At 48.7% G+C, this 14,387-nt stretch overlaps 1 protein-coding gene across 1 annotated transcript in view; it reads right to left on the reverse strand.

Moving 5' to 3' along the window:
* Nucleotides 1-5,224, reverse strand: part of JCAD (junctional cadherin 5 associated) — a 29,575-nt gene extending 24,351 nt beyond the window's left edge. Inside the window, 2 exon segments of the mRNA XM_024750076.1 lie at nt 3-124; nt 5,116-5,224. Of these exon segments, the coding sequence (XP_024605844.1) occupies nt 3-66 (64 nt within the window). The 5' untranslated portion in view covers nt 67-124; nt 5,116-5,224.
* Between the last annotated feature and the right edge of the window lie 9,163 nt (nt 5,225-14,387).

Genomic DNA, 14,387 nt, shown 5'->3' on the forward strand with positions numbered 1-14,387 from the left:
CGGTGCCGGCAGCTCTCTGGACAGCTTGTAGCCGTGGGAGATCAGGAGGTCTTCTACGCTGTACATGGCGCTCGGGCCGCGTCCAAGCCCCGCCGCCGGGGCCGTCGTGGTGGCAGGACCCACACTGCGGGACAAGGAAAGAGAGTATCTGTGAGCCGTCACCGACTCCCGCTGGGGCCCCGCGCCTCGCCTGCCCTCGACCCCGACCAGTCCGGACCCTGGGTGCGGTGCCAGCAGAGGAAGGGAAGGGGGGGCTCCTGCAGCTCGTTCAAGCCCGCGTTTGGGTGAGTTGGCCCCTCGTGGACCAGAGAGGTGGCGTCTGTTCTTTGATTCCGCTGAGCCAGGGCGGGGCGCCGACGCTGGGGACCGTGCCCTCGGATGGCCGCTCCTGGCGGGAGAGTCGGACTAGCGATTTAAGCCATGAAATGACTGACAGTGTCCCCAGCGCCCACACCCCAGACATCGGAGGACAACACACACCGGAGAGAGGACAAAACAAAGGGAGACTCGGAAGCTGCAATTACTACTCCATGCTGCTAAAAAGAGACATTCCCAGCTTAAGCTTACTGTACTTCCCTGCTTTCATCTTGGAGACACACCTTTTGCTCCAAGAGGGCAGAGCAAGATCTTTAACCAACCCGGGGCCGGGATACACTTCAGCAGACACAATCTGAGTGGTAACTAGCCGCTGAAAATAGATCTTCAGTCCTTAATGAGAAACGCTGACCAAGCCTACACACCCAACGCTCTACACGATCCCAAGTTCCTTCCCACAAGAAACCTGTAAGAATCAAATCTCTCCGCAGCAGTATCTTGGGAGACGGTTTGCACCTCTGAGCCCAGGGCGCCCACGTCCGAATCCTGCCAGGGCACCTTAGTTTAACAGTGGCAACTTCCCCAAACACACTGTCCTAAGACAACGGTACCGGCCAGGAAGAATGAAAATGGACAGAGCCCTACGAGAAAGCACACGCGCGCACAGACGTGGCACTGCCATGTTTACTTTTACACCAGAGAATCTTCTTTCCTGCGTCTTCCCATTGCTAATAGGGTGGAAGGCGGTTTGGTGAGAACTGCCGCTGCCTCTCCTTGGGCTGTGATGCTGGCCTGGGAGAGCAGCACACAGCAGCGGGCCTGGAAGAGCCTGGCCAGCTCCAGCCCTGCTTGGCTGGTGGACGGAAATAGCTCGAGCACCGTGGCAGCCCCTGCAGACAATGGCCAGGAAATGCCTGCCGCCCGCCTGCAGGTGAAAGGGGGGCGCAGGGGGGCGCAGGGGGCGCACGTGCTTCCTGCTGACGGGACCTCTCACCGGGGCCCATCACAGGATCCCGCTGACTGTGCCCGTCCTCAGCTCATCACGCTCTCGGCCCGGCAGCAGCAAAGTCTCCGCTGTCAGCACGGAGAGGGTGGGGGGACCAGACTGTGGAAGTCTGTGATTCTCCGTCGGGTACCTACAGGTCACGGAACATCCACGAGCTCCTGCCGTGGCTGTACTACTAGTGGAACCGTCTCCACAGCAACTCTGCCACTCCCGACCCTGCTGCTGTGCGTCTTCTAGGGCGCTTGTACAACATGGCCAGAGAAATGGAAGGACCAGAGAGGCGAGCGTTTCTTCCGATTCCACTGAGCCAGGCCCTGGGCTGGGACTGCAGAGGAAAGGGATCCCATCACAAACCCAGGGCCGTGGGGATGTGGAGGCAAGGTCTGTTTTGTTCACTGCTAGGCCCCTGGCATCTGGCACGTAGTATGCTCTCAATAAATCACTGTTGAATGAATGCACAGCGGGAGGAAGGGCCATTTGAGCTCGGTTTTGAAGAATGATTAGGAGTTCACTCCATACCCTGCACGTGTATGTGTATGAGACGGGGACTGGCATTTAAAATAGACTTGGGGTACAGTCATACCAGGAGTAAAGAAATGACACGGCAACAGAATCCTGGTAGCCTAGACTAGGGTCCCCAGACTCACTGGCTCAAGGTCACACAGCCAGTCGGCACCACGGCTAGAGTTAGAGTTTAGGTCCGAGGACACTCAGTTTCTCTCTCCGTTACTACGTCAGGCTCTTGAAAAGCAAAGCCAAGTGCGCTGCACCCCAACTGACCACCCAGTACGCAGACGAGCAGGCCAGCGTCCACCACAGAATCCACTGTGAGAGCGGTAAGAAGCAATGACCCTCAAGGAGAAGGTCCGTGGGTCACTGTCCTTCCGGGATTAGGTGAGCCGCTCCATCCTGGCTCTGTCTGTGTGTAAGTATAGTTAGCAAACCCTTAAGTGGCACGCCAGATCAGGCCAGGCCGTGAATACCTTTCAAAAAAGACCCAAACTCAAACAAGCCGTACTTGACCTTAGAGGTCTGAGGTCAAAAGCGTACTGATCTGGGCGGACTCGTAACCTGCTCGGCCTCAGAGGCCAGCAGCTGCGGGAGCAGGAGGATGAAACACAGCAGCTTCGTCACGCAGGCCGTGGGGCCCCATGGGAGGGGGTGACCCACAGGCCCTGCCACCCGGGTGGGATGCCCAGCGCCCACCCAATCCCCAGAGGACCCCTCTCCCTCTGGCTGACACTCACCACTTCTCGACCCCAACTCAGAGCCTGGTCTTCTACCTCCTTTCCACCCCAGGCCAAACATCACCCCTCCCCTCGGACAGAGTTCTCAACAGCCACACGGCGGTTCCAACCCCTCTCGGGTTCAGTGTCCTTCCCGTAGCATCCTTACCTACTGCGGGAGGACTGGCCTGACCCTAACGCATCAATCTCCCCGGCCACCAGGAGGGGACGCCAAGGTACTGAAGAGGAGATGCGCCCTTTCAAACTTTCTGCCCAGCCCTGAGACAGCGGCCTTCTAAACGGATGGTACCCGAGGCCACCCTTGCCCACCAGCCCAAAGGGCTGCTATTCAGACAAGCACACAGCAAAGCTGGACATAAACGCAAGCTATTATAACATGAGGGTTTACAACTTGGACAGATGTGTGTGTACAGTGGACCCTTGGGGCACTGACGCCCGGGTCATCAGAAATCTGGGGGTAACTTTACAGTCAGGCCTCTGTACACAGGGTCCCTCTGTACCCTCGGTTCCCCATCCGCGGATTCAACCGAGCCTGGGCGTGCAGGCTCACAGCCTGTAAGCAGGCGCTTACTGAAAAGAATCTGTGTATCTGCGGCCCCGCGAAGGTCAAACCTGTGTTGTTCTAGGGCCCGGGCAGGAGCCTCGTCATCCCCGTGGTGGTGCTGACACCAGCCCCAGCCCTGATCCCGGGGGCAAGGCATGAACCACACCAAACCTCAGTGCTCTGACCTGCAAAACGGCAAGGCCGCTCTCTTCCTGGCTCACCAGACCGTTCTAAGGGCCACATAAGTACAGGGAAAAGCGTAACTCGTGCAAAAATGTGAGACTGCGTTTATAATGCAGCGATGGCTCCTTTGTCTCTGAAGGGTTACCTGCCCGATGAAAAGCTTTCACCTTCGTTATTCATTGTGACCACTAGACCGTTCCTGATTCCCTTCGTATCACTTGGGATGTGACTCTTGATTTCCAAAGTCACTCCCGCTTTCTATCACCCAGACAGCTGTCTTCCAGGAAGGGACACTTCCATCGCCATCTGAGTCACTGACAACAGCAAATGTTCTTTTACAGAGTCCCAAACGTGGAAACACAATTCCTGAGGGCCTAGGATGCACTGGACACTGAAACTATGACAATGAACGAGACACGTTTTTTGCTCTCGAGAAGCAGCTCACTGGCTTGCTGTAGCGACAGCGGGAAAACAGGTCATTGAAGCACGGCACACGCATGCACACCGACGGGAGCTTGCCCCTCCCCACGGTGTCATAGCGCTGCGACAGAGACAAGGACAGGAGGAGAGACGGGACCCTCACCCAGGCTCTCAAGGGGTCAGGAAGGCCTCTGGAAGATCGCTTCTAAGCCAAACAAATCCCTCAAGGTAGAGCTACACTCACTGTGAGATCACCCTGTTAGTATGATTTTCCGGCCAGTCCGTGTAAGAAATGTTCTTCTTTGCTACTTTGTCACCTTGTATCAAATACTCATAGTGAAACATCTAATAAAGAGCGGTCCGGTCAGCGCAGGTACCTAGATACACTCTCAGGGAAGGAATCCCAGGACACAAGGACAGAGACAAAGGAGCCCACTTTCAGTACCTTTTTCATTCTATGACTATCTGAATACCATTAATGCAGAGAAGACATTTAAGATAAGGACACACGTGTTAACAGGACAGTCCATCAGGGCCCGGCTGCCTCTGAAAGTGGGGAGTTCGTGGCTGGGAGAGTCTTCAGTGGCGGTCAGGGATTTGTAAACTCTGTTGTTTTTACAGCAAATCCACTGAAGGTGTGTATACGCACATTAGTCAAAACTTGAAAGGAAAAGTATTTACCCTCACATCCTGACGGGTGCTGTCATATTTTCTATTCCGTTTTCACTTTTGAAAAATGCTGGCCACCACCCACTAAGTTCAGTGCCACACGAATCGGTCACAACCTGCAGTTTGGAAAGCACTAATGTAGAAATCAATCCTGCGCTGGTCAGGATGCTGGACTAGGTGACCCCTGAAATTTTGTCAAGTTCAATGACCCTGTCAAGCTATGAGAAATTCCTTAGTCTAACAAGTTCCTTGCTCTGTTCTCAACAGCAAATACACCTCTTCTGCCCTATCAACAATTTCCTTTCAAGAAAAGTCACAGCAACTAAGTGAAGCTACTTTCCTATTCTTAAGAGCAAAAGATGAAAAGAAATAAATCTCCTTAAGGGAAGGTACAGTCTGCTGTTTCCTTCCTCTGCCTGTGATCTACCTGGGGCTTGAGACCTGAGGCCTTGGGACACAGCATCACTGGTTGACAGATAAAACCCAGTGGAGCAGGAGCTAAGAGGGCCACCAAGGAGCCCTCAGCATGAATTGGGCCTGCAGTGCTGCCGCTTTTATCCCTTTTGGTTGGAGAGAGCCAGGAAGCAGCACGGTGTCTCTTTTGAGTTCACTGTGGCTCTTTTCATCTTTTCCTTACTATTCTCTGCCCCACAGACTGCTAGAGTTAAGTCCATCGTTTCAAAGACAAGATTGAGAAACCAGTTTAAAAACTCTACCACCCCAGTAAAAACCTGATGGCCTGGCAACAGGGCCATGCATCCTGGTGGGTCTCCTTCTCTGGGTGGCGTATGTTCAGCTGTTTCTTCTCATCTCAGGTGGGAGCTGCCTGCAGACTTCCACCTGATCAGAGCGAAAACGGAGCAGATCAGAGAGCTTTCTTGGCAGAAAGGCCTAGCTTTCCATCCTGCCTTCTGCTTGGTGGATGGCCTTTACCAAGTGACTTAACTTCCAAGCCTCAGTTTTCTAGTCTGTAAAGTTGACGGATCGGCCGCTTATTCCAAAGAAAAGCGTGTAGCTTCTAGTAGCTACTAGGATGTCAGGAGAGCAATTTCTACCGGACTTCGTGGCGTTGCTCAATGTTACCGAAGAGAAATCAGGGCCCAACCTGGCCACCCGGCTCAGAGAACCTCTCACCCGTTTATACAGCTTGAGTTGAGCCACAGAAGCCACTGGATTAAAGCAAACTTTGTAGGACAGTATATACAAAGAAGGAAAACCGGATGTGTAACAAGTCTCTTTTTACAGAAGAAAACTTTTGTGCTGAGTGTGTGACAACACTAAATGCAAACTATCGCTTTTTTCCCCTCTGTTCTGTTATTAAAATGCATACTTATAAGCATCAAGACTCCAAAAATAATCGAAGAAACAGTGAAGGAAATAAGAAACAAGGAACAGTGAGCTGGGTGAGAAGACTGGGTTCAGTCCACAGTTCTCTCGTTCACCTCGACAGGACTGGTTTAGATTAGATGAAATTCATGAGATGAGGCCCAAAGAGAAATGCTTACGGCACACAGGCTGTGATTTAGGTGGTTTAGAGGGGTAGGGTGGGAGGGAGAGGAATAACAAGGCTGAACAGCTCAGTTTCCCGGGTTGGGTTTTTTGACTGAGTCATGACATCACTAGGTTCATATTCTATTACTTTTCTTCCCCTTGAGGATGCTTGGGCTAGGTGGTAAGATGCTCAATGACGAATTCACCAAGAACATCTTCCAATCTGTGGTTAATTTATCCCCCCGCCACCGCTGCAATTAACTCTCTCTGTACAAAGCAGAAGGAAGAGCCTGTTCTATGAGCTCAGAATAGCAGCACGTGAGAGATAACATCATCCATCCCCAGAGCTTCTGCAGTCTGCCAGCTACTCTGCCAGCTGCCTGGCACACTTTGTTTTCTACTCCCAGTAAATGTCCTGCTGTGGATAGGAATGTCTCCATTTTATAGACAAGAAAACCAAGGCTGAGAGTCCAAGGTGACACAGCCTGTAAGCACAGATCCAAGGGTCAAACCAAGGTCTGTCTAGCTTCACAGCCCGTGCTACTATTTTAGGCTCTAAATTTCCTTCCTTAATAAGCAACAGAAGTTTCCTAATTTACCAAATAATGCATAAATATAAACAAGAAAGGAGAGAAGGCATGGTGGCATGAAGATGAAAACTATATTTAAAAGGAAAAAATTCTTTATTCTCTTGGACTAAGATGGCTCTTTGAGGCGATGCTTCCCTTGTACACTGAGCACACACCACACACACACACGAGGGCCCGTGCCTCGCTGATGGCAACGTCTTGATGGCCATACTAGCACTGACTTCTAAACACTCAAATATTCAGTAACACGATTCATTCACAAATACACCATACGATGCTCTCCGACCTTCAGCAGACCTCTTCAATTATTTTGCGTTCCAGGCTCTTGGTTGGGGACCTGGAGTTCTCATAAAAGCTGCCGTGTGAAGCTGAAAAGCGGACAAACTGCACGTATGAAGAGATGGGAGGGGAGCTTGTAACTTTCAGAAAAAACTAAATTCTAAGAGAAAAAAAATTATCTACATAGAAATAGCCACCCTTGGGACTTCCCTCGTGGCGCAGAGGTGAAGAATCCACCTGCCAGTGCAGGGGACACACGTTCGAGCCCTGTTCCGGGAAGATCCCACATGCTGCGGAGCAACTAAGCCCGTGTGCCACAACTGCTGAGCCTGCGCTCTAGAGCCCACGAGCCACAACTACTGAGCCCGCGTGCCACAACTACTGGGCCTGAGCTCTAGAGCCTGTGAACCACAACCACTGCGGCCTCGTGCCACAACTGCTGAAGCCTGCGTGCCTAGAGCCGGTGCTCTGCAACAGAAGCCACCGCAGTGAGAAGCCCGCACACTGCAACGAGGAGTAGCTCCCCTCGCCGCAACAACAGAAAGCCCGCACGCATCCCAGTGCAGCCAACACAGCCTAATATAAATAAATAAATAAATTTATTAAAAAAATAAAAAAGAAACAGCCACCCTTATCTGCAACGATAACAGGATCTGGACTTAAATGAGCACACAGTGTGAAACCACAGAAGGGTTTGGGCAGATAAAGGAAAGGCGCTTTACACTGGCTCTGGCAGGAAAGTGAAGGACTAACACGGTCAGAACGAGGACAGACGTGTGGACAAGTAGTCACAAGTCCCCTCTTTTGTAATGTGCAGGGGTGGTAGCAGAGAGGGTAAGGAATAAAGGGAATTAATGAGAGTAACTTTCAAGGGAAGAAGTACAATGGATTTTGGTCTTGGTGACTAAGGTAACGGTCCTTTCATTAGGAGAAACACAGAAGTCGGAAATAACTCCCGGTTGGAGAAGATGACAGGTCATTCGATTTTAATTTAACCAACTTATTCCTGCAAAATTTCTTTGTGCCCAAATCATTCTCGAATGGCTTTTCATCAGAGTTTTCGTCCCTTCCAAAGAACCCGAATCAGACCACTTAAAGCCATCTTACTCCGCGGTGGGCTTCTAAGTTCTGTAAATAGCAGCTGTATCCTTTATATTCAGGCTGAAGGGACGGTGAGGTTAGGAAAGCACTGCTAACAACCCATCAGCATTCGAGCATGAACTTGAGCTGTCCACCCCCTCGCTGTAGGGACTAATTTCCATTCCTCCACGTTGCTCAGTACACATCTGCTGTGTGGAACGAGGCCTGAGACGATGCATAGGAGAAAAGGAGAGAACCTATGGGTTTCAGTCTTCTCCCTAAAAAGTAAATTAAGAAGACTGAACTAGAGGTTCTTCGGGGTCCTTCAAGCTCTAGAAATCGCCCCTCTCTCTAGCCTCTTCTCCCCTGTGATGAGCAGCGAGCATTTCTAAGTCAGCTGGCCCTGGTGAAGAGAATACAGCGTGTGGCTCTGACACAGAACAAAGCTAACTGGGTCACAGGAAGAGAGACCCTCTGACCTTGGCCTCGTAAGTAGCACCCATACAGAGGCCGGCCCAGAGAGCAGAGCTAAGCGGCCACACGCTGAGAGGAGGGCGCAGGTAAGGCCAGGGAGTCTACCACCCATCACCCTCGCTCCCAGAAGACCCCAAGCGCAGTGGTGCCCACTGACTGAAACTTGCTTTGCACTGGATGTGCAGGCCCTGCGCTCTGAGAACACAAAGACACACAAGCCCCGCCGACACCCCCACCTGGGGACCTCCTAGGCTGGGAGGCGTGACTCCGGCATTCTCATCACTAGAGGCGGAGCCTTGCAAACGAATGGTACCTAAACAGTCTCCACTGCCTCTTCCCTTCCCGTTTATAAAAATGTTCCGTCTCTTCGTATTGACGGTTAGCAGGCTCCGCTAGAAAGTGAAATGAAACAGAATATTAATAAACTCATGAAATCAACCAACACTTTTCTGCCTTTTTAACAACTGCCTAGCACTGAAAACTAAGAGACAAATACCCAATTAAAAATATGAACCAAATGTTCACCCTCACCTGTGATCAAGGATATGCAAATTAAACCCAAATGCCACTATTCACTTCTCAAATTATTGAAGCTTCTAGAAAGCAATAGCTGTTGTTGGTGAGGACACGGTGAGTGAGCTGTAAGGGTTCTCCTATTTGTGTATGAATGTGTGCAGGGATCTGTAGGTAAATGCTATTTCCTGTCTTAAAAGTGATTAATGTTATAAAATCTTTAAAAATCTGAAACCCTATAGACTAATAATCTCACTTCTTGGGATCCATCCTAATGAAATCATCCAAGATACACACAAAGTTTTATATAAGGATACTTATCCAAGTTTTAATTATGATAATAAAAAAAAAAGCTAAACTAAATGTTCATTTAAGGGATGGTTAAAATTCTGGTGCATCCACGTGGTAGACTATAATATGCACACAGGTGTATAAAATGATGTTTTCAGATATATAATGGCACAGGAGAAAATGCTCCCGGTACCGTGTTAAATAGACAGTTTACAAAAGCCTAGGTTCAGTGCATATAATACAATTTCATTTATATACGTACACACACACACACAGTGTGGGGAAGAGGAAACATACCAAAATAGCAACAGTGGTATTGGATTCTGAGTTTTTAAAGAAATGTCCTTATTTATACTTTACTGGATTTTATGATGTTCTGTCATGAAATGTATTAGATCGAACCGTATGAAGTTTTACGGGTAAAAAATGGTCAAATATTGGCACTTTCTTATACTTATTTATTATTATTTCATCATCAGGGAAAAAAAAACCTTAAAAACAAAAAGCTACATAGGTAGGATTAGGAAAATGTACCACTGAAAACGTACTGCATATATGGAAGACTCAATGAGCATAAAAGTGACACAGAAGGAAAGAAGAAATGAATAGTAAATTACGTAAGGCTCAAAGGGTCTAGTATATGGTATTTGCGTCTTATCTGCTACAGATATACTTAACCTGATTATAGTAGGCTCAAAATCACGTTCTGCTGATAGAATTGTACGTAAGATTACAAGCAGCATTCTAAAGGTCTGGATGAGACATTGTTAACTCTTCTAGAAAACGTTCTCAGTTGCATTTGCTGACATTCCATCCTTAAGATGCAATTAGTCCCTCAAATTGTTGGCAGTTGACTGTAAATATTTCTTCAACTGACAATTTTTTGGTCAAATGTTATGATTAATATATAACAAAGTACTTTCTTTAAACAAGAGGTGAATAGCCAAGACACAAAACAAACCAGATTGAGGCATGTTGCTAACTGATGCATGGATTTTTATTGCTTTCTACAGCTTTTTTTTTTTTGGTGTTTTTTTCGATGGTAGAGCCATGTATTTTATTATGAGCAAGAGGATTGCCATTTCCCTTTCCAGTCTTAATAATTAAATAAAGAGCTCAACAGTTTAAGTCCTGGGACAGTAAGTTCTCACACACTGTCGTCACCACACCACAGAGGGCTGACCAGCTCTGCCAGGGCCCTCAAGTGGTGAAAACCTCTTTAGACATAAAAAGCATATTGAACCTGGGAAGTAATAGTTTTTAGTAGGGCAAGCGTCATGGAGTTAAGTTTCTTTAAGGTGACAAAAAACCACCAACAACAACAACAACGAGATGGAAAACTTGGGTCTGAGATCAAAAGGTTCCTGGAACACTAATCTTGCTGGGTTGGGTTGGTATTAAGGTATTGATTCAAAAAGAGAAGAAAATAAAGTACCAAATATTACAGACTTTATTTTTTTCATAAATATTATCTCTTCTAACTTCTTTGTCTCTTCACCAAAACTTGTATGAACACACATACATACACATTCACACACACACACACACACACACACACAGGTCTTCTCTTTCACCTCTAAATTCTGTCACACAATTATTGCTTTGGAGACCTCACCCATTTGTAAGAGACCCTAAGTAGCTCATTAACATTTCCAAAAGATTAGCAGTCATTAAGAAAAGGACTGAAATTGGAGAAGATTTTTTAAATCTTCTGGAATTGTTGGCTATTTGCAAAAACAACTGTAAAACTTATAATAGGTTAGAATTAAATTCCACTATCACCACAGACATCAAACTCCACATACGAAGATTCCTGAAGTCGTCTATTAAACGTATAACACACTCGTTTTGTTTCGAATAAAAGAGCCAACATTTAACATTGAAAAATGTTAAAGTTTAAATTATTTCATATAATTCTTACATTATTTATTTTCTAATTGCGAAAGCCATATAATGTTATTCTAGAGATAAACACTGAAAAATTCAGCGTTTAAGTAAAAAGTAAAAGTCCCCCCAAGCCCCACTGTGTCAAGAGATAAAACCATCTGGTTTCGGTTTCTCCAATTAGTCTTCCTATACACAGTTGCTTTCTCTCTCTCCCTTTTCTTTCCCTCCTTGAAATACGTATCTTGGTGTGTCTTTATAATAGTATCTAAATTCTTAGACTTACACACAGAAGAAACAAGCTGAATGAGGAAGCTCTAGAGAGAGAACCAAGAAGCAGCAAACTACAAAGATATTTAGCGGTCTGATAATAAAAGGCTCTGTCAGTTGGGCCAGGCTGTCCCCAACCGTCAATATATTACCTTTAGAAAGTTTCTGGAAAATATATTTAGTTAAAGAAAGTTAAGGTAATAAGCCAAACTAAACAAAACATCACAAATTCAGAACCAGATAATTGAGGTTTTAGCATCCGGACGGTTCCTGTATGTTTCAATAACATGTAAAGTTTAAAGACTATATCAAAGTACTGGAGACTGTTCTAGCCCCTCTGGGCTGCTGGCTTTAGCAAGTGAGCGCCCCTTTAGCGCGTGCTGCATTCCCTAAGTCAGCCCGCCCTCGAAACAAAGCACAACAGCAAGGTTTCAACGACTGAGATAACACTTCCCATGCAAAAGGTGAACAACAACATCTGCTGAAAAGCCAAATAAACCGCAGGAATGGGTTCAGCCACCGGCCTAGAGGACGTCAGAGACGTAGCCCTCGCTTCTCAAAATAAAAACCACAACAGAACAATTGTTTCACTCCAACGCTCTGCATTCTAAACTCTCTTTAATTAGCGAGAAGACCCGCCAAGCTCTTTAACAGAGAAACGCTGGACTCTGAACAGCCCGGCCCGTGTCTGCGGTCCTCCCAAACTCGAGGGCTCTCCAGCAAGGACACTGAGAACCTGCTGGGGCTGCAGACTGCCGGGCTTTCTTTACTCATAGCATTTCTAAGATTTAGTTTTAAACTGCATTTTAAAGATTAGACTCCAAGGATCTTTTCAAAGGTTTTTTTGGTTTTTTTAACCGAAAAATTGGTCCTTATTTATTCTCCTTGTGTACCTCCAGTCGTCAGTTACCTTTTATAGCTAAAATTTTACGGCCCAATGTCTCTGGAATCTGTGACTTATTCAGATGCGTTACTGGATAACTCTGATTAGCCTGTCAAACCCTCCAGAGCATGTGGACACTCGGCATTTTAAGTTATGTTCCAAGGAGGTGGAAAGACAAAAATTCTTTTTTTTTTTTTTTTTCCTTTCTGGCACGGGATTCCTCCACCCACCCAATCCCCCTAAATCTCTTGGGCCTGCCAAAGGCCTGACCTTCCCATCTCTGCAACAGCGGGTGAAGTCTGGAGGAAGGCCCAGCAGATGAAGGCCTCTGTTCAACAAATATTTGCTCACCCCTCTAGCAGGAGGGAAACCGTTTGCTGCACGCTGCCTGCCCTGAGTAACACTTGGAACCCTTCAGGAAGCTTGTTCAGCTGGTGGCCAAGAATTAGACACCTACTATCAAGGTAAATATAAAGTCCAAACCCACAGAGCATTACGGAAAACCGAACGAATTTACCAAACTCCCCACTTTACACGAAAACCAACACGAGTTCCTCGAAATAGAATCTGCGTGGAACTTCCAAACAAACTTACACTCGCCTGCCCTGCTGGACGGTCTTAATCCATTCATCTTAAATTCTAAAACTACCTGACAGACGGCAACGCTTCCCTTTAGTTTCGCCCACTCAGACGACTGCGTCTGCGATTTTCACCCAAGCGTTTCTGGCCGCCTGAATCCCTGGCCCACTCCCCCTCCCAAGAATCCCCTCCCATCGTCCAGCCCGCATCTCAGATCCCCGGGATACACACTTGCGAAACTGAAAAGACGAAAGGAAGACCTCCGAGTTGTGTGGTCCGCACGGCTCCGCTCTCTCCCCAGCAGGCCAGGCGTCTAGAGCCGGGGCGGGAGACGCAGCACGGGGTGGCCAGGGCGGCAGGGGACGGGCGGCGGTAGGAACCCGCCTAAGCTAGCTCCCCGAAGCCTCTGCCCCCGGAGAGCGCGTACGAGCGAGGGCTGGGGCGCGGCCAGGTTGCGCGGGCGTCAAGTTCCCGTTTCCATTTTTTCCTTCGGTAGTGAAATCACAGCTGCTTTTCCAAACCCCTAGGAGAATCCCAGGCGCTCGGCTGCTCTGGCCCGTTTCGGGGGCGAGAGCGGCGCCCTGAGCCGTAGATCGGGCGTGCAGGAAACCCCTGGCCCTCGGGGGCGAGCCGCTGGCGACCGCGGGTGCGGGGCGCGGAGGGTGCGCGCGGAGACCCGGGCCCGGCGGGCGGGCGCGCTGCAGACCGCACAGGGAGCTGGTCAGCCAGACGCACGGCGCTCTCGGGCGGGGCCCTGCCCTTCTTCCCCCCGGTTTCCCTTTCCCTCCTCCGCAGTATCCACTCACAGAGATGCACACACACATCTTCACACACACACACACACATACAGCCACACACAGGTGCACACATTTACGCTCATATACAGCCACACACAGGTTCACACAAACACACTCATGCACACACACTTTCACAAAAACAGGCACGCGGGAAAGGCGTGAAGAGCGGAAGACAGTTGATAACAGCTTAGTGCCTGGGATCGCCTTCTTTAAAAGCAGAGCCCTGAGAGTCTTCGCTGGCAGGTCAGCGGCTCCGTCCTGTCTCCCGTCTCTGACAGATGAGGAAACTGAAGCCAGGAGGAGGTGGAGCTCAGCGGGATGAGCATTTACCTGCTTCCAGCCCCCTCCACCTCTCTCGAAGCAGTGATCAGGCCGCTGCCAGTTCTGTGGTGGCAAAAGTCCTTGTACTTCGGAGGGCAGCGAAAAGACAAAGCGTTCAACTTTGCTGATGACTCACAGAGAGGGAGAGGGTATTGGCTAAGTCAGTTTCACTGAGGCAAGGATGGGTGGGTGGAGCAGCCTGGGACCCCTGCAGAACGAATTTTTACAAAAACGTTCAGCCCCACTATGGATTTCGGGCTGTGCTCGTTGCCATCATACCAATAATATCTAAAGTCGTATGTACTCTCACCGCGGGCAGCCCCAGGCTGAGCCCTTCAAATGCATTATTTTCTTTTAATCCTCACCACCGTCCTTTGAGATGGTGGGTCTCGGGGAGGCCCCACAGTTAGCAAATCTCAGAATCTGGCCCAAGACTCTCATTCTGAACCCTCATCACAAGGAGTGTGCAGTCTATGAGAGAGAGAGAGAAAAAAAAAAAAGCCAAACACGCCAGTGCTGGGAAAGAAAGAGAATATGATCAAGGGCCGTGT

The sequence above is a fragment of the Neophocaena asiaeorientalis genome, unplaced genomic scaffold (genome assembly GCF_003031525.2).
Source record: "Neophocaena asiaeorientalis asiaeorientalis breed wild unplaced genomic scaffold, Neophocaena_asiaeorientalis_V1.1 scaffold4, whole genome shotgun sequence".
Classification (NCBI taxonomy): domain Eukaryota; kingdom Metazoa; phylum Chordata; class Mammalia; order Artiodactyla; family Phocoenidae; genus Neophocaena; species Neophocaena asiaeorientalis.